This window comes from Poecilia mexicana, unplaced genomic scaffold (assembly GCF_051168715.1).
Source record: "Poecilia mexicana isolate PSO_F unplaced genomic scaffold, ASM5116871v1 scaffold_2, whole genome shotgun sequence".
Taxonomy (NCBI): domain Eukaryota; kingdom Metazoa; phylum Chordata; class Actinopteri; order Cyprinodontiformes; family Poeciliidae; genus Poecilia; species Poecilia mexicana.
The window spans coordinates 11,145,121-11,171,118 of record NW_028263371.1 but is presented as its reverse complement, the minus strand read 5'-3'; the positions used below and the strand labels follow the sequence as shown (position 1 = coordinate 11,171,118).

At 41.8% G+C, this 25,998-nt stretch overlaps 1 protein-coding gene across 1 annotated transcript in view; it reads left to right on the top strand.

The window, feature by feature from the left end:
• Window positions 1–778: 778 nt before the first annotated feature.
• The window catches only part of klf7b (Kruppel like factor 7b), an 86,615-nt gene continuing 61,395 nt past the window's right edge, over window positions 779–25,998 (top strand). The window contains exon 1 of the mRNA XM_015001041.2: window positions 779–1,611. Within this exon, the coding sequence (XP_014856527.1) occupies window positions 1,510–1,611 (102 nt within the window). The 5' untranslated portion in view covers window positions 779–1,509. The remainder of the gene's footprint in view (window positions 1,612–25,998) is intronic.

Genomic DNA, 25,998 nt, shown 5'->3' with positions numbered 1-25,998 from the left:
TTTAACTTTTGCAGGGTGTTGTGTAAATGTCTTAAATTACACATTAACTGCAGTAATGTACAAAACAACCAGAAGCAAAATCAGATTTTTTACTTTTAAGTTAAAATCATTGATTAGAGGAAATTTAAGTGTTTTTAGCATTCAAACTGCACCGTGACGGGATGTTTTCGTTTTGCTCTATTTATTGTCCAAACTGTCATGTATGAATCTTCCATCACTCATATCTGAGGTAATTTTATGCTCTGGTAGCTGAAAAGCAGAAGTGATCAGAAGGAGTTAACACTAATAGTTATAGTTATATATATATATATATATATATATATATATATATATATATATGTGTGTGTGTGTGTGTATATGTGTTCATAGTGTGGGGAAGGGAAATGAATAGATAAAAAAAAAACACGTGCTTTTGTTGCATTATTTTCACTCTCAACAACAAAAATAAAACCCTCTTGTGAAATGAGCAGGAGGGCGGACTGAGCCGAGCTCTTCCTCCCACGGAGTCGCTGCTCTCCACGCAGGACGTAACCACAGGAAAACCACACGAGGGATCTGAGCTGAGGCGCTCGCGCCTTCCAAAACAACAACGCAGCACCTTTTTTTCTTTGATCACCGCCGCCACCACCGCTGCTTCTTCTTCTTCTTCTTTTCTTCTTCTTCTGACTCTCACCTGCAACTTTCCGCAGATTCACACTTTCGTCGCGCGCGCCGCAGCAGCCGACTTCCCGCTTCTCACCCCTTTGCCCGTGCAGCCTGTTATGACTGAGAGAGGAATGCTGCTGCTTTTATATAGGCCTCTAAAAATAACTCACCCCTTCGCTGCCATCTACAGCGAGACCGACGTCCCCGCGCAGCCAATGGCGCGGCCGCGTCCCTCAAAGCCCCGCCCACTCCCTCTGTCTCAGCGCCTCCTTAATTGGACAAGAGTGACATCATCAACCCCATTTGCCTTATAAGGTCACGCATGAAATTGAGTGACAAGGTGGCTCCGCCTCTCTCCCTCTCCCCCCCCTCCTCCTCCTCATGAACTCCCGTCCGCTTCTCCGCGCCGGGGTACAGTCTGCTGCTGGAGGAGCAAACCTGGCAACCTGGCAGCTTCGGACGGAGCCCGATCGGCAATCTGGCAATGCGGAAATAGACCTGGCACCCCCGGATTGAGGAGAGAAGGCGTGACAGAGCGAGCTGGAGGAGTAGAGAGAGAGAGAGGAGAGAGAGAGAGCGGGGATTGCGCTGACAAAGATCAAATAACACACACTTTCTACCCACGTTGCCGTTTCTCGATTTTTTTTTAATTAAAGTGCTCAGGTGCGCACTCGTCTGCACCAGCTCGCGCTTTTCCTCCAGCTTTTTTTGTGGTTTGTTTTCTCCACTCTGAGAAAGAAAGAGGGGAAAAAAAGAAGAGGAAAGAAGAAGTGCGTTTTTAATCGCCTCTATTCCGGACTTCTTTACTTTGCCTTCTTTTTTTTTTTTTTTTTTACCCTCTTCCCTTTCCCTTCCTCGTCAACCATGGATGTTTTGGCGAATTACAGTATTTTCCAGGAACTCCAACTCGTCCATGACACTGGTTATTTCTCGGCGATGCCTTCCCTGGAGGAGAACTGGCAGCAGGTCAGAGATGATGCGCTTTTTATTTCTTCTTCTTCTCCTCCTCCCGTCTCCTCTTTTAAAAACAGAAACTGAAATAAAATGTCCTGAGTTCGCATGTTTGATGTTTTCTGTGCGGGTTTTAAAAAGTGTTTTTTGCATTAGGAGGGGAGTCGCTGCTGAGCCCCGTGTTAGTTGCGTCTTTTTTTTTCTTTTTTTTTTTCTTCTCTCGCTCACATGGAGCACCGCGAGGTCCGCTGACAGGAGAAAAACACACGCACACACACACACGCAGGGGAAAAGGAAGGGGGAGGATACATCCATACGCACCAATGGCACAGACTGGCAACGTTTAAAGAGAGGAGAAAAGTGTGCGTAAACACTCTTAACAGTGTTTACGCACACTCCATAAAATAAAAAATAAAAAAAAATAAAAAAAGAAGGAACGTCCGTGATCCTTCAGAGCAGCTACTCGAGGCTTAATTAACTTCCCCTGATCATTAATGTGAAAGCAGGAGCATGACGCTGTTGCTGCTAGGATCCCTTCAGCGTTTAATCCACCCGGAATTGATGCGCAAAACTCTCCAGAAGCAGGTGGTTGAGGTTGGAAACGCTGTTCCTGCTATAGATTCTGATAAACGACGTTAATTAATGAAAAAAATAAAATAAAAATAAAATGGCTCCCTGAAATTGCTGCAAGTATAACTGCAAGTTTTTTTTTTTTTTTTTTACGTATGTGTCTAGTAGCCCTTCATTTTCAGAAACAGACTCTTTGGGAGGGGGTTTTCTTCTCACCTTGGAGCCCTTCAGAGCGTAAAAGGCTTTAGAGAATTTTTTTAATTCTGTTAAATTTAAATGTACAGAATTTTTTAATAATATAATATATTACAGAAACTAATTTTTTTACAGTTTCTGTATAAAAAAATTGCAGTTTTTACAGAAACTGTAATTTTTAATTCCAGTCAAAGATTCTCAAGTGGATTTAGATCCGGGCTTTGACTGGGTCATTTTAATGAATGAATCTGATTTGGTGGACTGTGGGCTCCATAAGCAGCTTCCTCTGTCCATAAGGCTGAGTAAGCATTCCCACAGCATCATTCTTCCATCGCCGTGCATCACCATGGGGACGGTGTGTCCATTGTTATGTGCAGTGCTAGTTTTCCTCCTCTCAGAACCTTTTTTATGTTGGACATGAAGTTCAGGTTTGGCCTCATCTGATTAGACTGCCTTCGTCCTCATGCTAGCCGTGTCCTTGTTGCTACGGCAAACAGCAAACTGAGCTCCTTACGGTTTTCTTCATGCTGGTTTTGGACACTGAATGGGTCACTTCCCTCCAGGATCGTCCTGGATCCGGTTCCGTCTCGTCTTCCTTTCCGTTCTCATCCATTTCTCTCCGCAGCATGATGCTGCCACTGCCGTGTGCTACGCTGGGAAGGCGTGCTCAGAGATCCTCCCATCATCAACTCTGATCAGTCAGAGGAAACAGCTGAACATAAAGGTGGAGACGCCAACTTCCGGTGACCGGCGACTTTGGTTGCGTTGCGATTTTTGTCATTAAAAAAAAAATTAAATTAACAAGCTGTAACTTATTGAGTGAAAGTGACGGCGCGGTGCCGACGTGAGAGTAGAATGACGGTGAAAGAGAAGCGATTTCCGCGTTCTTGGTTCCACGCTGATGGTGATGGGGTGGTGGTGGTGGAGAGAAATGTGCGTGTTTTTCTCCTGGAGGCTGATGCTGCTCTTTGTGTGACTGATGTGATCAATAGGAGAGTCTGTCAGCCTGGTATGTTTGGGATTATCCTCCGAGACACAAAACACACAAGCTGTAGGAGATGGACACGTGCCTAATAGGAATTGACTTTTTCTTAAATAATACATCCACACCTGCCACTGTTTGTTTGCAGATAATGCTGCTGAATAATGCATGTCAGCCACCACGACATTCAGCTGACAGTGCAAGTTAGGCTGCAGACTGCTTTATAACCCACCATTTAGGCACTCGGATCTCCCTCCGTTATGTTCATGTCGAACTGTTCACCCGCTTGACTGGGACCTGGTTTCATTTCGAACGGTTCATTTTTGTCAACTTGAGACAGATCGTATGAAGCCACGTGAATCCAGCATCTTTCCTGGGCCTGTTGTATAGCATCCCATCTCCTCTGGATTGTCAGTGTGCGTGCGTGTGTGCGTGCGTGTGTGTGTGTGTGTGTGTGTGTGTGTGTGTGTGTGTATGAAACATGGAAATTGTTGCAGTGTTGGATGAAGCAGAAACTACATGTTTCCTCTCACACCAAATAAGTGCTGCTTCATCCTGGTTTTAGTGCAAACGGCTCACTTTGCTACCATTTTTTCCCCCCTCATTTATGTTAATTGTTTAGTTGTGTAAACAATTATATTAGGTGTAATTATAAAAAAAATTAAATTAACGGCTTTACTTTCAGTTTGGAGTCTTATGTTACAGACACTAAATGCATATCTTAAAAAAAATATGTGCATATTGCTGCTACTTCACTACAAATTAGTGATTCAATAGATTTCATAGTTTCAAGGTTGATTAATGATTAATCCCACAACAGTTGCTATAGCAACTCTAATAAATAGCTGTGCATCCTGTTTGAGAGCCATCTGGTGGCCATGTTTTTAATCAGGCAAACAAAATAGACACTAAATGTCACTTAACGTGTGTCCATTGTCCGTTGAGGTGACCGAGTAGTAGGATCGGTCCATGATAGGACAAGACACACAGGACAGACGACCATGCACACACACACGCACACACACGCACGCACGCACACACACACACACACACACACACACACGCACACTTACATGTTTAGAGAGACCATTTAACCTGAGAGTCGTGGATTATGAGAGGAAGCCGAAACATGTAGGGAGAATCCAGGCAAGGATTCAAAACCAGAACCTTCTTGCTCTGAGGCAGCTGTGCTCCCAACTTCTACTTAGTTAAAAAAAGAAATAGTTTATCCAGAAAACCTTTGTCACTTCCAAAAAATCCAAAGCGGGTTTAGAACAGAAATTGGTGCAATAACTGCATGTTTAGCCGAGCCTGACTTGGCACTTAGCCTGGCTTAGCTAGGCTTAGCCATCTGTGTCAAAAGAGCAGGAGCATATAAATAGTTAGAAACCAAGATTATTTATAGCCGTAGACTTAGGTTTAAAGTAATGTAAACATTTGACGTTTCTGACTAGAGGTAACATTATTGTTCTTTAGCAGCCTTGCCAGAGTCCTGACTTGCATTGAACTAATGGAAACTAAAGATTAGCTGGTGATGGAAAGGAAGCCTTCTCCTCCCAGTGACTTGCTGCTCATCTCCACAGATAAATGACAGACGGTTATCCATCAAGCTGTTTAGTTTGAAAACTGTTTAATTGGTTTTCTTATTAGCTTCTTTTTCTCGCAGCATTTGAAATAATATCCTGCTTGGTTCGAGGAAATGCTTATTACATTAGACACATTGCAGAGACAGAGAGAGAAAGAGAGAGAGAGAGAGAAAAAGAGACTTCTGTCCATTCTCAATACACTTATTACAGGTTTGCTTACTTTGCAGATAGCTAAAGAAATGCTTAGCTAGAAATACCAAGATGTCTTCCTGGCAAGAAAATTGTAATATTTTAGTTAGATTTGAAGGCAGAAAGCAACTAGCTTCTAATGGATACCATTACTTGACCTGAATTGCTTGTTTAGAGTAATTCCATTGGTTTATGGCTTTGCTAATAAGATGTTTGTGCTAAGTTAGGCTGACAACGCTCTGGAAGGCCCTCTGCAGAAAGACGAGCCTGCTTTTCAGAAAGCCACCGCTTCATCCCGCTCTTTGTTTCTGTCGGCCGGTTTTTAAATAAATCCTACATTTTAGGAGTTAAGCAGATTTTGACTTTTATTTTCCTCAGCGTTGAGCATTTTCCAGTTTTGAAGTGTGGAATATTCTTTTTTTCTTTTTTCTTCGAACGCGTCTGCACTAGCTGCGACACAGACAGAAACCTGGCACACCCGCAATTTTTCCACTCTTGTTCCTTCTGTCTCTCGCTATTCCCTCATTTACTCCATCGCTCATAGGCTTACAAACAGACACACACACACACACACACACACACACACACACACACACACACACACACACACACACACACACACACACATGCGCACATGCTTGGCTGGCATGCACTAATGGAAAGCTAAGGTCTGGCAGGACTCATCCCGCCACTTTCGACAGTAATTGGCCGTTTGCTGTCAGATGGACAGAACCACACACACACACACACACACACACACACACACACACACACACACACACACACACACACACACACACACACACACACACACACACAGTCAGACAAACAACACGCACGCTCAGGCAACCTGATTTGTGGCTATCATTTATCTGTCCAGGCTTTGTGTCCTCATACAGCCTTTTATCAGCTGCTTTGCATCGTGGTAACAGAAGCAGGGAAAACAACACCCTTTGTCTTACCTGCTTGTCATTTTTGTTGCATTTGATGGCGTCCTGTGTGTAATTGCAGCATCTTTCTGCATTAGGACTGAAGTGATGGGCTGTTGGGGGGGTGGATCTGTGCGCCTGTGCGGAGTGGTCAAGGATCAAACTCAGACTTCCCAATTAGGAGTAATCCATTTATTCCACAGCAGAGCAGCTCAGAGGTCTGATGAAAAACAGAGGGAAGTAGAGAAAGCGAAAACAGAGGGATGTTGAAAGTGTAATTGAAGTAGAGGCCACGTTTTTTTTATGTGGATGTTGTGGAGCTGCATTTACAGGCTGCGTGTGTGTGTGTGTGTGTGTGTGTGTGTGTGTGTGTGTGTGTGTGTGTGTGTGTGTGTGTGCAAGGTTTGCAGGTATCTATTTAAAAGTGTTGCGTTGCTTTATTCCGGCTGACTCGAATATCTTTTTCTCATCTTGTCTGCTAGTTTACATGCTGTGTGTGTCTGTAGTTCTTTTCAAGCGTATTGATTTATTTGCTGTGGAGTCATTACAGCACTCTGCTAGACCAGCCAGTTCGGTGTTACAGGGAAACCTGGCCTGCTTTTGTCCAGGAAAAAGGCTACAAGCCTAAATCTGTTTCTTCACTGCAATCGGACAGTGTGGTAGCGCAAGTGGTAAAAAACCCCCCAAAAAAACAACAACCAGTATCCGGTCTTATCCGGTTCTGTTTTCCAGTAAAAGAAACGCTCACATATTTCCAACACGTGCAATTTTTTTTTTTTTTTAGAAGTGGGGAAAAGTCCCTTTTATCTGTCCTTTTAGGTACAGCTTGTTATCGTTTGGGGCAACAATGTGGCAAACTGGCGGCTGAGCGTGGCTCGTAATAAAAAAAACAATATTAAAATGTTTTATGTTTATTCAACCAGGAGGTGTGTTTCTGACTGGAAATGACACACACACACACACTGTATCACTTCTCAGACTTCCCAACTACTTTTATGTGCGTTTTATGTCGAAAAAGGTTCACGCAAGCCTTTAATGGTGTTACAGCAATCAAAGTTATATTTCCCGAGTAGATTTTCTTTCTTGTATTTTTGTCATCACCCTAAACTTTAACTCCACAGATTCTCTGAGAACGCCTCGGCTGCTTCACGACGCTGATATTACTTCCAGCGAGAAGAAACGTGTTGCTAAAATTAGAACTTTGCGGATGTATAGGACATTTTGTGCTTAACTGGGTATTTGGAGTGTAATAAATGCAGTGATATATTTACATAATGTTCACAGTATTTTAACAGCTTGAGGCAGAAAGCTGTGCAACAGTCTGGGGGGGCAGAGGGGGGGAGGGGGGTTGTGCTTTTAATATTACGGTACAGTTTGCATTGAAAAAGTTTGAGAGGGTTGAACCATGTTCCATGTTTCTAAAAACAGACCCAGGAGAGAACATCGTCGGACGTTACAGAGAGATGCTTCTACAGCCAACCTTAAAAATATATATATATTCTAAATTTGCTAAAGCTAAAAGTCTTTCCAGCCTCATGAATGCCATTTCTTTAACCTTCCTCTTTCGATTCCTGTAACTTTCTTTCTCTTTGAACTGGATTCCCGTCAACACATCTTAGGGCTTTTTAAGGTCGACGCAAAAAAAGAAGGCTAAAAACTAGACGTGCTGTATTATTTACTATTATTATACACCAGATAAGACTTATAAGCAAACACAATAATGACAATTAAAAAAAAAAACATATTCAAAATGGAGTTTTTACTCGTACATCCTGTGTTGTTTTCTTATAAAGCATAAAAGAAAGTTAAAACTCCTGTCTGCCTGTGTTGCAACCAAACCACATAATTATTACTGATCTCTGACAGAACAAGAACAGCTCTCTAAAGTAAATAAAAATAAAACAAACCCCAGTAAACCAGTCGAGTATCCAAGCTGCAGAATACGCTTGCAGGCTGTGCAGCTACTCATGCGTACCGTCTGCTTTTTTTTTTTTTTTTTTTTTTTGCCCTCCTTCTCATCTCCTCTGCAACCTGTTGACCTGCTGCAGTGACCACTGCCTGAACTGTTTTCTCTCTCTCTGTTTCTTTCTCACTCTGTTTTCCTCTCTCACTATCTGCCCACGGCTTGAGGCGGGCTCGGGGAAGTTTGACAAGATAATGAATTGCCATGCATGCTGCAGTTTTTCACATTTCACAGCCCAGTAACTCTGGGGATGGAGTGAAGGGTGGAGGGGTTTGAGGCGGGGATGGAGGGAGCGCTTGGTAAGAGGAAGAGGACAAGAGATGCCGAAAAACACCAGCAGACACAATAAAAGCCCAGATTGAAGTTAGTCAGAAAAGACGAGACTTTTGGTCCTTTTCTCTCTTTCTGCCCTCCTTTTGGTGTGTGTCTCACAGTTTGCCCCGGGTTGACACACACACACACACACACACACACACTCACACACACACACACACACACACGCAGTTATGTAATTGTCTGCGGAGCACAGCTGCTTTGTCATAGTCACAGCAGACAAAAAAAAAAGATGAAGCTGAGGGAGAGAAACAAAAGAATGGAGAGAAAAATATTGAAGTGTGAGAGAGGTGAAAGAGGTCGATGAATAAAGCTTCTCTTCATGTGATGACAGAGAGAGAGAGAGACGGAAATGTGGCTCTTTTTAAACGTGGGAAAATGTTCTTTCATCGAGTGAACTCGAACTTTACTCCAGTGCTCTCGTGTTGCGTAAAGCAATACATATTTTAAATTAGAATTGCAGAAATTCACCGTTGATGTCTCTGAACATAATTCTGCGTAGGAGGATTTCTGTGGGCATTTTCTCCTTTAAATGATGCACTTCATTGTTTGCGCTGCGCTTCCAAGTTGTCAAATATCCGTCCTGCGATGCCACTTTTTGCTGGGTCTTTGGATGGTGGGATTGCTGAATCGGTGTTGGAGACGAGTAGAAAACATTCGTTGGAACCTGGAGAGCTTCAGCGTCGTCCGAGTTGAAGCGCGTCGGTTGTGATAATCCTGGAGAAACCTACTTCGAGCAACAGTGACGTTTAAGCTCTTTGTTGGATTTTGCTAATTTCACATCAGTGAGATGAGTCCAGTCGTTTATTTTTCGACATATTTTCACTGATTGCGTCGATACAGTTCGCGACGCAGTTGTCTCCGGTTCTGTTTCCTGCCCTGGGCAATTTGCTGCATGTCTTCCCCTTCTTCCTGCCCAGCTACGTTTGAATGAAAGCCTCAAGTGTCACCAAAAAAAAAAAACCCCAAAAAACTTCAAAAAGTGGCACAGATGCATCAAATTACCCAGGAACACGTCTTGAGATGATATCCGGGATGCTAATGCGTTTGTTGCCACGCTGCTGCTTGTAATCTTAAGATGGCCTCCATATGCACAGCAATGTCAGAATTTCTCAGCTGCACAATATCACAAAAACATGCAAATGAGTTTATTTGTAATATTCCTGACTTCTTTTCACTTCCTTCAACAGTCTTTGCGAGCGTTAGCATCTCCAGCGCAAAAATATATGCTTGGTTTCTCAAGCATATTATTAGACTAAATGCGTGATGCTTTAATATAACACTAAAACTGTATTTCATATTGTTTAATTGCGTTATTGCACACTTTGACAAAGTGACGTGAACTGAGGTTTGCTACATTGTGCTTCTCAGAGGTAGAAAATCCTCTGGAATCCAAAGTTTTAATTAGGAAAGTTGGAGCTTCCTCTCCAACACCGACCATCCAAATCCAATATGGCCGCTCATGTCTTCAGTAACTGGTTTGCACTTCCAGTGATTCAGATCTCCTCTCATTAGTCGCCCTGCGTAGTAAAGAATAACTGGTTGCTGCAGAGTTTGGATCACATAAAACGTGGAAAATTGCATTTACGCGGCTGACGTCGCTGGTTGTAGTTAGATGAAGGTTTTAGACTTTTAAGGTAAATGAAATTCTGAACTGAAGTTTCTTCATTAGCCAAAAAAAAGAAGAAAGAAATAATTATTATAAAGAATTATTTGTCATTGATGATCCTTGTTGAAAATATTTATCCATTCCCTTTTCTTTTCTTTCTTTTTTTTTTTTTTTTTGGATTATGAGGTAAAGACGCCGTTATTGTCTTCAGCTCATAACTTCCAGCCGCTCGCGTCAAAACCCGCCGACGGTGTCCTGGGAGCCTGTGATTCAGTAAGTGAATAAGGCAGAGATTAGATAAGAAACGGAGCAGTCAGACTGAAACGGCAGGAAGGCAGAACAAATGAACTGCACTCGTGATGGAGAGAGAGAGAGAGAGAGAGAGAGTGAGAGAGCTTACGCTGTGAAAGCTATAGTCCTGATCTTTCAAGATGAGTGCCTTTCTCCAGCTCTATTCACCACAGAGCCCGATTACTACAGTTTATAAGGAGATTTACTCATTCATCTCTGCGTGCTCGGAGCGCACACGGGATATCTGTTATTGTGAAGCGACTCGTCCTAATAGGTCTCATGTGGTACCGATTTACCACGTTTTTTTTTTCTCTTTCCATCCAAAAAGCCCCGCATTTTAGGAACTGTGCCGTTCTGGTTTACGACCTGCTGTTTGATACAAAAAAAGAAAGAAAGAAGGATGAATAAATAGTGTCAGTTCCATCACATCTCGGGGAGACGGATATGTTTAGCTCTGCTTATCTTAAAAACTTGTTGCAGGGGGACGAGTGCTGTTGGAGCGAAGAGAGAATAGAAAACGACGTTTTGTTAGCATAGATTGTGGCTAATAATGGCTTTTAAGGCGCTAAAATACCCCAGGCGCTATTTTGGCGCCTGGGGTCGGGGATTGATTTAGACTAAAAAAATAAAAAATAAAACACGAAAAACGGATTACCTAAAGAAGCGTGGCGTTTTTAGAACAATGGGAGGAAAAGCTTCTTCCCCCAGCAGTTTACAACGATTCTCCATCATGTTGCTAAGAATTTAAAACTGTATTTATTTTTAAAACAAAACACCCAGCAGTGTTCAATTTATTCACTTTCATTATCAGCAGTCGGGGCTGTGATCACAGGCTCAGGTGTGTCGAGTCTTTTTTTGTCTCCACATCCTGCTGAGCCAGTGTTTGCGGATCAATTGGCTCGGGGATGAAGCCTTGTGACCTGGCAGCCGTCCAGACCCTCCCTCTGCTCCCCCCTCTCTCACCCCAACATCCCTTTTGTCTGGGAACAGTTGAAATTTGCACGTTTTAAAGGTAAGATGTGTTAGCAACTCAGGCTAACGTGGAGCAGAGGAGGTTTTGTTCTCCGTTGGAGCTGGAGCGCTGATGGAAACGCAAACAAAGTCGACGTAGGATGTGCTTCCTCTCTCCACTTCTGCTTCCTCTCTTTTGCAATCGCAAGAGCAGAAACGCTTCCAAAATGAGTAGTTGGTTGTGAATTTATCTTTGGAGAACACACAGCTTTACTTTCACCACTGCTTGTGTGCATTTTTCTTTTTGTAGAGCCGATGAAGAGGACGGCTTCGTCTGCGATTTTAATATTTAAGCCCCTCTGTGTGTGTATGTGTGTGTGTGTGTGTGTCTGATGAGATCATTCAGCGTGCAGAGGATGTTGCACACCATGAATGTGCAACATCCTGTGTTTGTGTGTGTGCAGTAGCTTGTCAAGGCCAACAGGACACACACGTGCTCTTTCCATTATCTTCAAATCTGTCCAATAAGACGAACCCAAACTATCACAAACACACAGATCGATTCGACTGTGACTGGAAAGGAAAACCTGTAAGGTTTGGTGAGGATACAAAGCATTTTGTTTTCAGTCTCAGAGGAAAAAATAATACAGGAGCGTTCCTATAAAGTTGTGGCTGCTGCTCAGTTTACAGCTTATATAAAGTCCAGCTTTCCTTCACCATCTGGTGGCTCTTTAACGGCGCAGCCATTCAGCGTCCAGCTGTCCGCTTCATGAGACAGGCAAACATTTCCTGGTCAACAGTTGTGATAATGAAGCAGGAGTTTTCTGTGACGGCCTTGAAAAGTAATACAACTTCCAAACCTGTTTTTGTCGTACAAGCAAAATTCCTTTGAGTTCTTGAAAGTTTGAGGAAAGTTTGCCATGACTTGGCTTGATGGGATAGTTAAATCCCTGCTAAAATAAGATGCTAAAATAAACGGAGGGCAGAGTTTGAACCTGAAAGGTTTTAGACTCCTCGTCTTCTTCAAAACCAATTGGACCTCTGTTATAAAAAACAAGTCGGATTACTGTACAAGAATATGTAAATCTCTCATATTCTGCCTTCTCTCAACAGTAAAATTGCGGATGACATCCGTTCCAGATCCGACCTCTGATTCTGACACATCTTTGGTTTTTTTGGGTTTTTTTTAACTAAAATATATTAAAGACTGAAATAACTCTGAACTCATATCCACTTGATGTGAGTCAGTTTCAATTAAAAAAGTCAATAGAAATATAATACATATGTCCTACATCTGTTTGGTTTTAAAACAATAATTTAGACTTCAATAAAACTGAAGACAGTCAGTCAGGTTAATAATCTGTGTTTTAAATGCTGTGAGGAAGTTTAACGGTTTTATTTGCATTTATTTGCGAACTCAGGTTCCAGGTTACGGTGCCCCCTAGGGGACATAGAGGATGTTTTTTTTTCTTCTTTTCATTCTCGCAATAATGTTGATCAGTTCATGCGGCGTAGTTGAATACTGAAAGTCATCACACATCCATCACACTTTCTGCTATTATGTAAGGTTTTTTCATGTGCTAATATCTGAAGTTTTATATCTTTTTCTTTAGTTAATGCACCACAAACCTAAGATATAAACAGAAACTCTTCATAAAGAAGAACAAATGCATCCAAACTATTTGGACTGTTTCTGAGTTATTATGCCAGGGTAATAAAATCATCTGACAGTTTTGATTGTGTCTTTTTGTGCTGGTCTGAATGGTTTAAAGTTTTCACGTGCATTTCCATCTCAACATGACACAAACAGACATAAACATGCAGTGAATAAATCGATTTTCAATCAGTTTTTTGCACCAAAGAGTTGATAATAATAAACACATTTTCACTGAGGCTCTTCAAATGTGTATATATTTGAAACTTTAAACTGGCATTTGTATACAAAAGAGACCAGCAATTATTGCAGTGAGCATATTGCGGTAACGCAAAAGAGCATTTTTCCCCACGTCCTCAAGGGGGCGCTGAACCAGGTCAGTCTACCTTTTCGTCTCTTCCTGGTTGACAAACCATTTCGTACTCATGTATCCAATTGTGCATCTTTGTAGTTAAGTGTTTTAAGTAGCAATTCAACAACTCAGTTGCCATTTCTAAATACATTTTCCAGTATTTTCATAAGTCTGTGTGTAAGACTCACTTATTTTGGCTTTGTTTCTCCTCGGAGTGACCTTCCACAGGTTAGCGTCAGCCGATCTCCTCACATGAATCTCCCCCCACGGCAGACGGCTGCTGGAAAAAGTTGGCAGGGAAAAAAGAAAAAGAATCAAAATGATAAAGGTGAAGGAGGCGAAACGAGCATCCATCATCTGTACCCGCTTGTCCTTGCAGAGTCACAGGGGGAGCTGCTGTCTGTCCCCAGCAGTCACTGGCCGAGAGGCGGGACACGCCCTGACAGGGTTGCCAGTTCATCTCAGGCCAACACGCACACACGCACACACACACACACACACACAGGACACTTTCTACAGAGACCAATTAACCTAATAGTCATGTTTTGGATTGTGGGAGGAACAAGGAGTACTTCGTACAGCATGCTAACTCCGTACAGTCACCCCAGATTGGGATTCAAACCCAGGACCTTCTTCGGACAAGTGCAGTATCAAATGCTGCCATAACACGTCGGTTTCTTTTTCGTTTTAATTCAAGCAGGAGTCAAAGTTGCACCGTAAGTGTGCCTGCATGAAAGCTCGTTGTGGAGAAGGTTCCTTTGGGACGTCGGGCTGTGAGACGAGCTGCGCACGGCGGCGCTACAGCGAAGCTGCGACTGTGACAAATGAGACGGAGTTGCAGAGCAGCCAAAGCGTTGCTGCTGCATTATAGTGCACCTTTATTCAGGCACGATTGCGGCGCGTGTTCAGAGTGGGACAGTAAATGGGTCAGATGCGCTGGAGGAGAATGACCTTGGGAATTTTGGCTTGCTTCTCTTCCTGCCTCTGCAGATGCATGCCTTTACGTCAGGTTGGGGAGGAAAAGGCGGCGGCTGACAGAAACAGAACCTCTGCCGCCTCCTTCCTAAAAAATGTTACCTCTGAAAATACAGCACATAGTTTCCTTAAGGTATCTCAACTTTTTTTTGACTTATAGTGGGCCCTGAAAGTTTTCTACTCCAAGCTTTACGAAATACCTTTTCTTCCTGATCTCCAAATATCTCTGAGTGTTTTGTGTGGCTAAAACCTTGGGTCATTTTTAATCTTTGGGCCACAGTCAGTCAGGCCATTTCAGGTATTTTTCATAATCAAAACTCCTGAACCCGGCCAGCTGTGGACAAGGAGATTTCTTTTCATTGTCTGGCTCAATGGTGTCTTTCTTGGTGGACGGGGATATTTGGGTCGCCAGCTATTTTAATCCATTATGTTGCCAGGAATACCTGAGGGAGCGTGCAAGTGCTGCTGTGTTTGTGTGTGTGTGTGTGTGTGTGTGTGTGTGTGTGTGGATAAGTGCATTTCGGCTCTGAACTCATCGCCAAGTGTGTTTGAACAAGTTGCAGAGGAGAGTGCAAGTTAGAAGTGCAGGAAAATGTGATATTTTACTAATTGCAAACACATCAGAGTTTTTTTTCTTCTTTTTTACTTTGACAATGTTTAAGTAGCTTTTACTTCTGTTTACTGGAGTCTTTATTCTTTAAAAAAAACAAAAGGACTGTTTCAGACAGCAGGTGACTGTTTTTTCTTATTTTTTTGTTGTTTTATCAGCGCATAAAGCCGTTGTTCATTTGATCAAACCGTGCACATGTCATCATCAACACCATGTTTCTGTTGTTTCTTAGGTGACAGCACAAAGAAAAGGTAGTGATTAAAAATAAATGCGATGCCGTCGTACGCCGCCTCTCCCTCCTCCTCTTCCTCCGTCCGTGATGTTACCCGGAGAGACGCTGCTTTTCCTCGAATGCATGATAGTTTACATGGTTTTTTTTTTAAGCTGTCATCTTGAGTTTCCTACTGACATGGCACAGTAGAGCTAAGAAAAAAAACTAAATAAACAAGCATCCAAATCCAATCACCAGCCGATTTACAACAAAAACAACAACAACAAAAAAAACCCAAGAAATACCTTTTTTATTTTTGATTTTATATAAAATATAAAAATGAGATTAAAAAGATCTACTTCCACTGTGAATCAGTGTAAATACCTCTGTTATTGATGCAGTAGTCATACTATTGTACTTCCTTTCAATGCAAGTAATTGTCCTAAACTTGTTTTAAACTTATTAGAGTTTTTGGTTTTGCGAAAATCTTTTACATGTCAACTTTAATACCTGAAAAAAATAATTGAAATATTTCAAAGACAAATGAATTGTTTTGAATAATAAACGCTTTAAATATCACTTCCCCGATGGGATGGACAAATGTCCTGTAAGGACGCAGATTTATTGCAACCATGGAAACTGTACAAGATGTTTTCAAATCCCAAACATTATTTTTTTATTTATTTATCTTTATAACTATTGATTCCACAAAATCAGCAATAAACATCACTATTTTTAAAAAAAATAAGAGTAAAAGCTGATATTGTGGCCTGTTTGGGGATAGACTGCACCATTAAAGTCGCTCAGTTTTTTTTTTGTTTGTGTGTTTTGCTATCTTTGCCAACAAATAGCAAAATGGATTTTTAAACACTTTAACCATTGTTATAGCAGAACATCGCGCCGAGCTTGTAAGTCGTCATATCTCCCGTCCCTTTCATCTGATTTAAAATCGTTTCTAGACCGCCTTACAAACATGAGATCATGCGACCCACGATGCTGCAGCTCGAAGGTCGCAGGCACAGACAAAGGAGCTTTTTCACAATTACGCACATTAGACTGGACATGGTCTCGGTTTCCTTCTGGATGATAAGCAAATGTCCCTTTGATGCCAATTGTAAACACGTTATTTTGTTATTAATTTTTCTTTTTTTCTTTTTGTGCGAGTGCATGCCCGTGGGAGACTGGAGCCGTCTGAATTATTAAAGCGTGAACTACCAGAGTGGAGGAGAGTGTTTCTTTTTTACCCCCAAGACTTTCATGCAGAGACGGTTTCATCTGCAAATGCGCAAACAGACACACACACACACACACACACACACTCTCTCTCTCTCTCACTCACACATCGAGGTTGCATGACTCATGCAGCCACCTGCTTTGCTTTCCAGCAAGGCCGATGAGATCAGTGGCTTCCTCAAAATACCAAAACCTCTGGAGGTACAGAAGACAGAAGGCAACCCTGGTGTGTCTGAAAAGAAAGGAGAGAAGGTGTGATGACGATGGCTGCCTCCCAGGAGTCTCTCTCTCACACACGCACACACACAAAATCTGGTGCACGTTTCCTTTTTAGGATTTTCTTGTAGTTAAATTAAATGCCTGTCACACAAACCCTCAGTAATGTGTTGAATCAGCAGCTGGACGATGAAGCCTTTAAAAGTTCTTTTGGCAAAAATAATATTAATAATGATAATTATGGGCTGCAACATAGAGAAGATTATCTACCCAACCAAATAATTTTTTATCAATGAATATCTGCTGTTTGCGGATCCTAATCCTCTTCATACAAACCAAACCAGGTGCTCCCATTCAAGGTCTGAAAATGTAGCGAACAGTCCGATTTAGAAAGACATGAAACATACAAACTGCGCCGTGGCTTGAATGCTGAATAAAACATTAAAGCTTCCTGTTATTTGTGACCTTTTTACATGGATGTAAGAAGAGAGGGGCATGTTCCCTGTGAATAACTGAGGACTGAATGTGAATCTAAACAAGATTTTAACCATTTAGCCGCACCACAAAAAGTCGTTTTGTGCTCGGAGATGCAGCAGTGGAGACTGACTTACTACCTGAACATTTATTCAAATAAAATAGACATATCTCTCTATCAAAGTGAGCTTCTTCTTCTTCTAAACATTTAGTTTCAGCTCCCCATAAGGTTTTAAACACACGAGGTCTAACATACAGTGGACCCCTGTCACATATTCAACTATTTTTTTATTTTTCTGGGGGACTCCAAATTACTTGTGGAAAATTAATCCACTAGCAGATATTTTTTTGACAGCACATCCTGAAATATTTGAACGAATTTGCGGCTTCGGATCCTAAAATACAGCAATGCTGCTTGGCTAAGATGGTTTCCATTGTGTGGATTAATTTATTTTAAGGTAGATTTGGCAGTTCAGAGCATTTTTTAGTCATTTATGACGTTCAGCTGTAAAATGAATGAGTATACATTAATACAATGATGTTAGCACATGATGGATTTAGGCTTTTTTTTGTTTAAATATTCTTCCTGACTCTTAAATGTTTATTTGGTTTAAATAGATCAAACAAAGCAGAAATGGACTCTTGTCCGGTTAAAGAGAACCAAACTCCTCTGGTGTGAAAGTGCCAAAAAAACAAAACAAAAAAAAAACTCCAAAAAGTTTCCTTCTTTAAACACATCAACCAACAACAACGTGATCCTTCACATATTTTGTAATGTCAACATCAGATAAAGATTAGGGGAAACGGAAAAGAAGGATTTTAAAACTATTGTTTCATAGTTTCTAGAAAACAAAGTTCACATGTTGAATCATTACAGGTTTAGTTTATTCTGTGTCCAGGAAGCAAAACAAAAATGTTTGCCTTCAGTCACTGAAGCACAGAAATGAAGAACAACTTCTACCAGGACATTTTAATCAGACCTGTTCAGGATGCGCTTGGTGATATTCCTATCAGTGTCTAGTCTTTATGAAGCTCTAGTGAAGAACAGAAACCCGAACACGCAGCTTCTGAAACATCCTTTGACGTTTTGTTGGAGATTAGATGTTATAGTGCGCACCGCGATAACTCGATTACTGATCCTGATCGTCTAATGGCCCTCTGATATATTTACATTAGTCTATTGGAGACAATGAAGTGAAACGACTGCAACATACAGCCAGGGATCAGCTGCTGTTGCTTTTTAATGGATTGACCCTTTCTGTGCATGAGGTGCGTGTGTGTGTGCATATGTGTGTGTGTGTGTGTCTGCGTGTGTGTGTGTGAGAGAGAGAGAGAGAGGGGGTGGTGGGGGGATAAAGTGGGGGATGAGGTCATTGTGTTGTGTGAGCATGCGTGACTCTCTTTGGGTGTGTGAAATAAAGGGTGGTGGATGTATAAGTGATGACTTCATTCGTTATGTATTAATTTATGCCTTGACTTGTCCCTTCAGTCGTGTGTGTGTGTGTGTGTGTGTGTGTGTGTGTGTGTGTGTGTGTGGGTGTGTGTGTGTGTGTGTGTGTGTTAACCATTTACGAATGTGGAAAACCAACAGGAGAAAAGCTTTTATTCCAGACAAAAGATAAAATTAAATTAGTGATGCACACATGAATTTGCCAACGAACTTTTTTTTTGTTCATCACAAATGAAATGCAGACATGTTCAACAAAACGTGTATAAAAAAAAAAAAACCCCAAATCTTTTACAGTCTGCAAATGAGTACGCAAACATTTTTTTTATATGGATTGTGGCATAAGAGAAAATGTGCTGCAGGTTGTAGTTTTGAATCAAACGGTGCATAGATATTATATTTATCTGATCTTTGCAAAACTAAAAACATGTCCATTAAGCACAACAATCTAAAAATTGATAAATAGAAAAAACCCATATATTTTCCACATTTGACCTGCTGATGACCGATCACAATTGATCAGGAAGACGACGGCTGGTTCCAGTTGTTTTCATTAGGAGGAAAAATGACTAATAAACTTGTGAAACCCTGATCAGTTCATCTTTACAGTAAAAGTGCAGATGCACAGATTGGGTGTTTATGATATTAAAGGGAAAAAAAACTAGAGTTTTTACAAATCTTTCCATGTTTTCCACACAGTATGGCACAGTGTGAATCAGTCCTCACTGATTAAATTTGAGAAAACATCCAGATTCTCTCCACCACAAAGCTTCATTCATTAGCCGTCCATTTGCAGCCCCCTGCGTTGCTAACAGAAACACCACCTGCGCAACGTCAACCTTAATGTGGTAAAACGTCCTTTACCGGCCAACTGCTAAATGCTGCACTAAGTGACTGTTGTAAACACAAATTAATCAGGCAGCTCACCTTGTTTCAAAAACATTTTAAGAAATGTGTGTGTGTGTTAATGAGGATGGGAGTGTTGTGGATAAAAACAAACCCAGGTCATCTTCTTAGCTGCTTTTTCATAAAAGCTTTTTTAAAAAAATCCTTTTGTATCGTTCTGTTTGACCAAAGTCGTCTCTCGCCGTCCGTTGTTTTACTTTTCAGTTTGTTTCTCTCCGCCAGCAGCTGGCATCTGCCAGGTGAGGCGGTTGGAGTGACGCCCCAGATGGAGGCGGGTCACAGATGTGTCACCAGATGTGGTTTCCAAGTAACGACCCTCCTTTTCACCCAGCCAAAAACACATTCCTTCGGAGTTCCGGCTCAGCGGCGATCGAAGACTTTCCCACTCGGTTGGAGTGTTGATTCAGAGCTCCGCTCTCCGCTTGTCTTTGATCTGTAAACACTACGCCGAGCGGCATCGTCGGCAGGTCAACAGTGTTGTTGACTTTCTGTCTCTGATACGCATCGGCGCGTCTCCCGCACACTTCCTCTGTTATCAGCTCCTTTTCCAGAGAGCAGCGACAGGCTGCAGTGGGAGCTCTCTCAGAAGGAAGGGGCTTTATTCTTTGGGCAGCAAATAAAAAAGACGCAAACATTTTGGAACTGGTCAGTATGATGCCAAACTCGACGCTTCAGTTCAATATTTCTCAAAAATTCTGGGAGAATATGGTTTTATTGAGATTGACGCCAAAATGATTTATTTAAAAAAGAAAAAAAACATTAGCAGAACCAAATTATTAACTTTTTTCTGCCAGTATGAAAAAACAACCAATAAAGCAACTGTTCAGAAAAAAGGACAAAGAAACATAAAGAAACTTCATAAATATGTTGGATTTTTTTGTGCTTTCTGAACAACTTTGGCTGATCCTTTTTTCCATTACTCCCTTTTTTAACTTTTATTTGTCTTCCAGTTTATTTTCTCCTATAAAAACTGTAATTTTCAGTTTGTCGCATTTTCACAACATTAGGCAGTTATGGAAAGTAATTTGGGAATCCTCTGCATATGTTCAAATTTTCAGCATTTAATGACATTTTTACTTGATTTGATGATAAATTAACAATAAATCATGAATAAGTAAACATAAAAGTTTTCTAAAGCTCCCTGAGGCTCTGCAAATACTGTTTAAAAATATGTGACTCAATTCCGTCTCAAAGTCCAGTTTGAACCATAAATAAAATAATCTTGATGCAATGACATTTTTTCCCCTATTGTACCTAATATCACTAATTTGCAGCAAAGCAAATTGGCCAAAAGAGGTAATTTTCAAATTTAATTGTTGGTGTAAGAAAATCTCTAACTTCATTACAAGTAAAAACTATTTTGTAATGCAACTAGATTACAGACAGAAAGCTGTTTAATAGAAAACATTTGAAAAGAGAATATCTGTCAACGGAAAGCTCAGATTTATTTGCAGAAGCCCCTGACAGGAAGAGTAACCCCTCTTCATCGCAGCTGGATGTTTTGTAGATTCAGGTTGTCACCTCGGCTCTTTCGCCACGCGGCCTCACCGCTGTAGATGTCTCCTTTAGCGCGCGCTCGGAGCTCGAAGACGCGCTCTGTGGTGTCGCTGCTGACGCAGGTTCGCGCAGAGGAAAGATGACAGCCCCTCTTCATCTTCAGCGTTTTCGCCGGATGACTGCGCCGACCATTTTCCCTGTTTTCTTTTGTTCCGCTTCCGTCTCACTCCTCCCATCCCCTCGTCACGTCTTTGTCTCAGTGTTGTTCGCCGCGTCGGCTGCCTTTCTTCGTCTCTCTCGTCGCCCTGAGCAGTGGAGATTAGGCTGACACGTGGGGCGCGCGCACACACACACACACACACGCACATACACAATCCGGCGTCGCTTAACAAGCTGTTAACCCCCCATTTATAAGTGTGGCCTGTAAATCAGCTCGGTGAAAGGGAGTGTAATCCCTGCCGGACGATTTAATGGTAATCTCCATATCCTAAATAGATTACACACAAGCGCTCGCGCGCGGACGCACCCACATGTTGTCTGCAGCCCTTCCAGCTGGCTCGAGGAGAACTAAAGCTAAATAAAAATAAACACTCGCTCTTTTTTTAGTCACTTTCTGGGTCATTCAGAGTAGCAGATGCACTTTGTTTTTGTCATAACTTCACACGTCTTTACTTTTTAGTTTTAGGTTGTTTTTTTTTCTTAACCAGAATGTAATGGTTATCTTTTTATAGCCGCCTCGCTTTCATGTGTTTTAATAAGCGACGTTACAAAGTGACAGGTAGTGTTGAGAGTCTGAGGCTGCTGCAGTCATGCGGAGGCCACCGGTAACTTTATATATCTGATTAATTCTGCTTTATTTTTAGCAGCGTCTTAAAGATCTAACAAACAGGAACTTCAAAAACGGTTTCTTCTCTTTCACATCAGGAAAAACTCAGGACAGAATGGAAACGGGCAAAAAACAAAACAAAAAAAAAAGCCATTCGATTCGTCTCCTGTTTCATCCCATCGGTTTTATTTTAATTTCTTTACACTTTTGCATTGTGGCGTCAATAGATATTCATTCAGTTTGGTCTGGTAGCATTTTTGTGTTTTTCATTCACGTTTTTGGCACCAAAAATAAATAAATAAATTTTAAAACATCTTAAGAGTCTGAAGACACCTTGATGTCAGCGTAGAGTAAATGCTTCAGGACTACAAAAAGAGTCAGAATTTCCTGACATTTGTTCACTTGCGCCCCTCAGCGAAAGCCGTAGTTTAGAGAGAAGCTGCTGCGGATCAAACTGATCTCACTGTGCAAATACATCAGACTGGCAAGGGAGAAGGAAATCTTCATTAGTTGCTCTAAAATCTATTTACCGTCAAAAAAAAGTTCAAAAGAGGCCTTTAAATGAAGTTAACACGACTGGAAAAAAGGTCAACATTTTTGAAGTGAGGCTCTGTTAATGGTTAAAAGCAGCGAAAGTCGTCTGACCTCCATCTTTTCTTTCTTGTTTTTTTAAAAATATTTTTTAAGGTTAATTAAAAAATAACCTTGAGAAGTTAATTTTTCTTAACTTCTCAAGCTTTCAAAGCAAAATGAAAAGCAAAATCAGAGCAAACTTCTCTAAAATGTTGTTCTGAGCTGCTGAGTTGTTTGTATTTTGTGGTTTTATCACAGGGACCTATTGTTACTAACACTAGTGGGCGTGTTTGTTCCTGGTTTGCAACCAGGTAAAATCCTGGAGCGCGTATGACTGCGGTTGTTAAGCAAAAATAAAACGCTGCCCGAGCGCAATCTGCACTTCTGCTTAAAAAAAGAGCTTAAAAAGACTGAAATATACCAACACTGACCTCTAATGGATACAAAGTTTGACCTCCTAAACGTGGATCAACACGGTGTCAAACATTCCTCCTACATTTTGGCTTATATTGACAAAACATCACACAAGTTTTACTGCAAATCTTCCATTTCATCACATCCCTAAAGCTGACGGATCTGATGCAGACGTGGTGACCGTGTGGAGTTCAGCGAGCTACTTTTCATGTTCCAGTAACCAGTTTGAGATGCTTTGACTGTTCTCTGTTCTCAGCTACAAACTTTGATGTGACTTTTTTGTGCTGCTGTTGCAACATCAGCTTCAGGGCTGGACGCGCAGTTCTCCGCATCCCTCGGTTGTAACGAGTGATTATTTATTTAGTGTTTTAATTTTTTAGCTACTGTTGCTTTTTCTGCATCTGGAACCAGTTTGCCCATTTTCCTCTGACTTCTGCCTTCTTGTCCACTGGCTAATTTCTCAAAATGTAAATCTTATGTTTGGTTGTGTTATAAAGATGAACAGTTTCTGAAATTACAAAAAAAAAAAAATCCTAAATTCTTGCACCAACACCACTTTCAAAGCCTCTTAACGTTCCCTTCCTTCCCCAATCTGAATGCATTCGGTTCCTGCAGTGTGAGCGGCTGAATCGATGTGTTTACAGATAATTGTGTGCCTAATAAAGTGGCCAGGGAGCGTGGTCATTACCCAGAACTCCACAAGCCGGACAGCCACCTCCGGGACGTTTTTCTCCTGCTTCTGTCTTTGGGTGTGTGGGAAACTTTTAATAAGGCGGCTGTCACTTTCAGCAGATAAATGCATCGGTTCGGCCACACAAACACCGCCAAGAACCTGGAAGGGCTAATTTAACTCCTAAAGAAAAGATTAATGTTTAATGGCTTTTTAGTGGATCGCACAGCAGGGGACGCTGGAAAATAAAGGCTTACTTTGTAGTTTAACACTGCAAACAATGAAGCGACCCTGCTGCAGCAGATAAAACCTGTTCGATCTGCTGCGTCGTCGTCGCCGTCGTCTTTCTAGACTCATTTCCTGCTGGGAATCTTACTTGTTTATCTTTACGACATAAATATACAAGACGGCTCAGTATCAGTGAAGATAAAATGCAATCATAATCACGTACTTGCTTATTAGTATCATCTGCTCTGTCCTGAAGAAAAAACAAAACAAATTTTTCACTCCCTGCGAATGATCGCTTGCGTTAAGTGAACAGTAGGAAACACTGTTGTCGACACTCGTGTACGCCCAGCAGCCATTAAATAAATGTATTCCTCAGATTGCAGGCTGTCAGCAATACACCAAGAATACATCAGGGGTAAGAGTCAGCATGTGTGCTCTAGTTAGCTGTGTGTCCTTCCAGCACACACACACACACACACACGCAGACCCTGAGCGCCACAACGTTGACATCATATATAAACACCATCATCATGCAGAACATCATTTAACAGCTTGTGGTGTCTGCGAACGACGCGTGGGTGATAAAATCGGCCTCGTCGTTCAGAGCAGCAGCCATTTAAACTAAATGATTGTCACTAACAATAAGCTCATTTAACCGAGTGAGAAATGACCGACGAGCGACAGTTCAACAAATAACTGCAGGGTGAGCTAATGAGCTCTCCGCCACCGTGGCACAGCGGAGAGCTGTTGGAGTTAAAGCCGGGAGAATAAAAAAATAAAATAAAACTTAAAAACGGGGATTCATCACCTTCTGTTTTATTTATCGGTCGGTTTTGACCTGATTCGCTTTAGTGATGAATGGTTTGGTTTATGTTTACATCTGTCAGGTAAAGGTCCTGATGGAGAGGAACACTGTCAAAAAAAAACTTCAACCTCGTCAGTCCGTACTTGACGTTTTTCAGAATGAATGAACTTTATTAATCCCAGAGGGAAATTAACAAAATATGAGAAGATCTGATGTTTGCTGTGGAAGCCATTTTAGCTTTCTTCTTACTGAAACAGGAACGCTGACCTTACCTGGATCTGGGTCCCTTTCTGACATTGTCGATGAGTTGTTGGATTTCGGTTGCGCCATGGCGACCCGCCCACGATTGCGAAGGTTCGCCAGCGTGCCTGTTTTCTCCAATCACGGATAATGGCTCTCACTGTGGATCACTGCCTTCCCAAAGCCTTAGAAATGTCTTTGCAACTCTGTCTAGATTAATCAGTGTCAGTGACTTTGATTGTTTTTTGTTTTTATTTTTTTAACCCAAGTTTTTTCTGGCACTAGAGGCCTTGGGCAAAGAGAGAGAGAGGAGGGAAGACATGTAGCCGAGGTCCAAAAGTCGGGGATTGAACCCCAGACAGACTAATACCCTCCATCTGCTCTGCCTCTGCTCAATGCACCACTCCTGTTTCTTAGGTTTCTTAAAGGGGCGGTGTCATGTAATATCTGGTGGAACTGCTGAGCTACTTCTGAGTAAACAGGATAATTTATTAGTATCGTTGTAACATGCTGAAGGCAACGTGTCGGAAAGAGTAGAAGCTTCTTAAAGAGACGGAGCCTCAATTTCAGGATGCTAAATTGCAACGTCAAATTTCTTTTATATAGCATTTATATAACAACTCAAGATTCTTCATCATGTTATAAAACGGCATTATAACATGTTCCTGGAAAGTATATAACATGACATTGGATCTGGATGTCCTGCTTTTAAGATCTTTCAGCCTACTTCATGTTGTCAGATGGGTTCTGTTTAAGCAGACTTTAAATTGTATTTACATCAGCAATGTCTCTCTGGTATTAAATACAACATATTTAAGTGTGACAGGAGCAAAAACTGCTCTGTGTAAGTATTTTCATGTTTTTAATTTTGTTACCCGGTTGATTTTTAAAGTCAAAGTCGAGAGTTTTGCCATTTCGTTTGACCTTTTTCAGAATACTTTAGGGGTCTGCCACGCGCTCAAAGCGAGAACCGAACTGTTACGGTTTGGTATCATGAACCTCTTCCATGTTCCGTGGTGCTTCCCCCCCGCTGGGCCCGGGAGCGCACAGAGGGGACCCCCCGACGAGCGCCACAACCTCTAACCTCTGGAGCTCGCGTGTCCCTGCTCGCTCAGTCAGAAGAAAGGCTACCAAATTGGGTAGCTGTGGTGTAAATGGCTTATGTACCAGAGCTTGGCATCTTCAAAGTCGGCCACTCGGGGAGCAGCGGGGGGGCAGATGGGGAGCAGCGGTCACAGAATTAGGATTACAGCGTGAAAGTTGGTACTAAATCTATGCGAAACACTCGCCCTGCCCTCCGACAGCATCCACAGGAACGTAGGTGGCACAGCCTGATCCTTTCTCTTCTTTTCCATGACACCACCACAGGATGAAAAAAAAATACCCATGAACCCGGTCACGCAATGCAGAGCGCCCTCCCCCCTTCAGCACCCCTCGCAGTGGGACGGGAAGGTAAAGGCCACGCTCGGCACA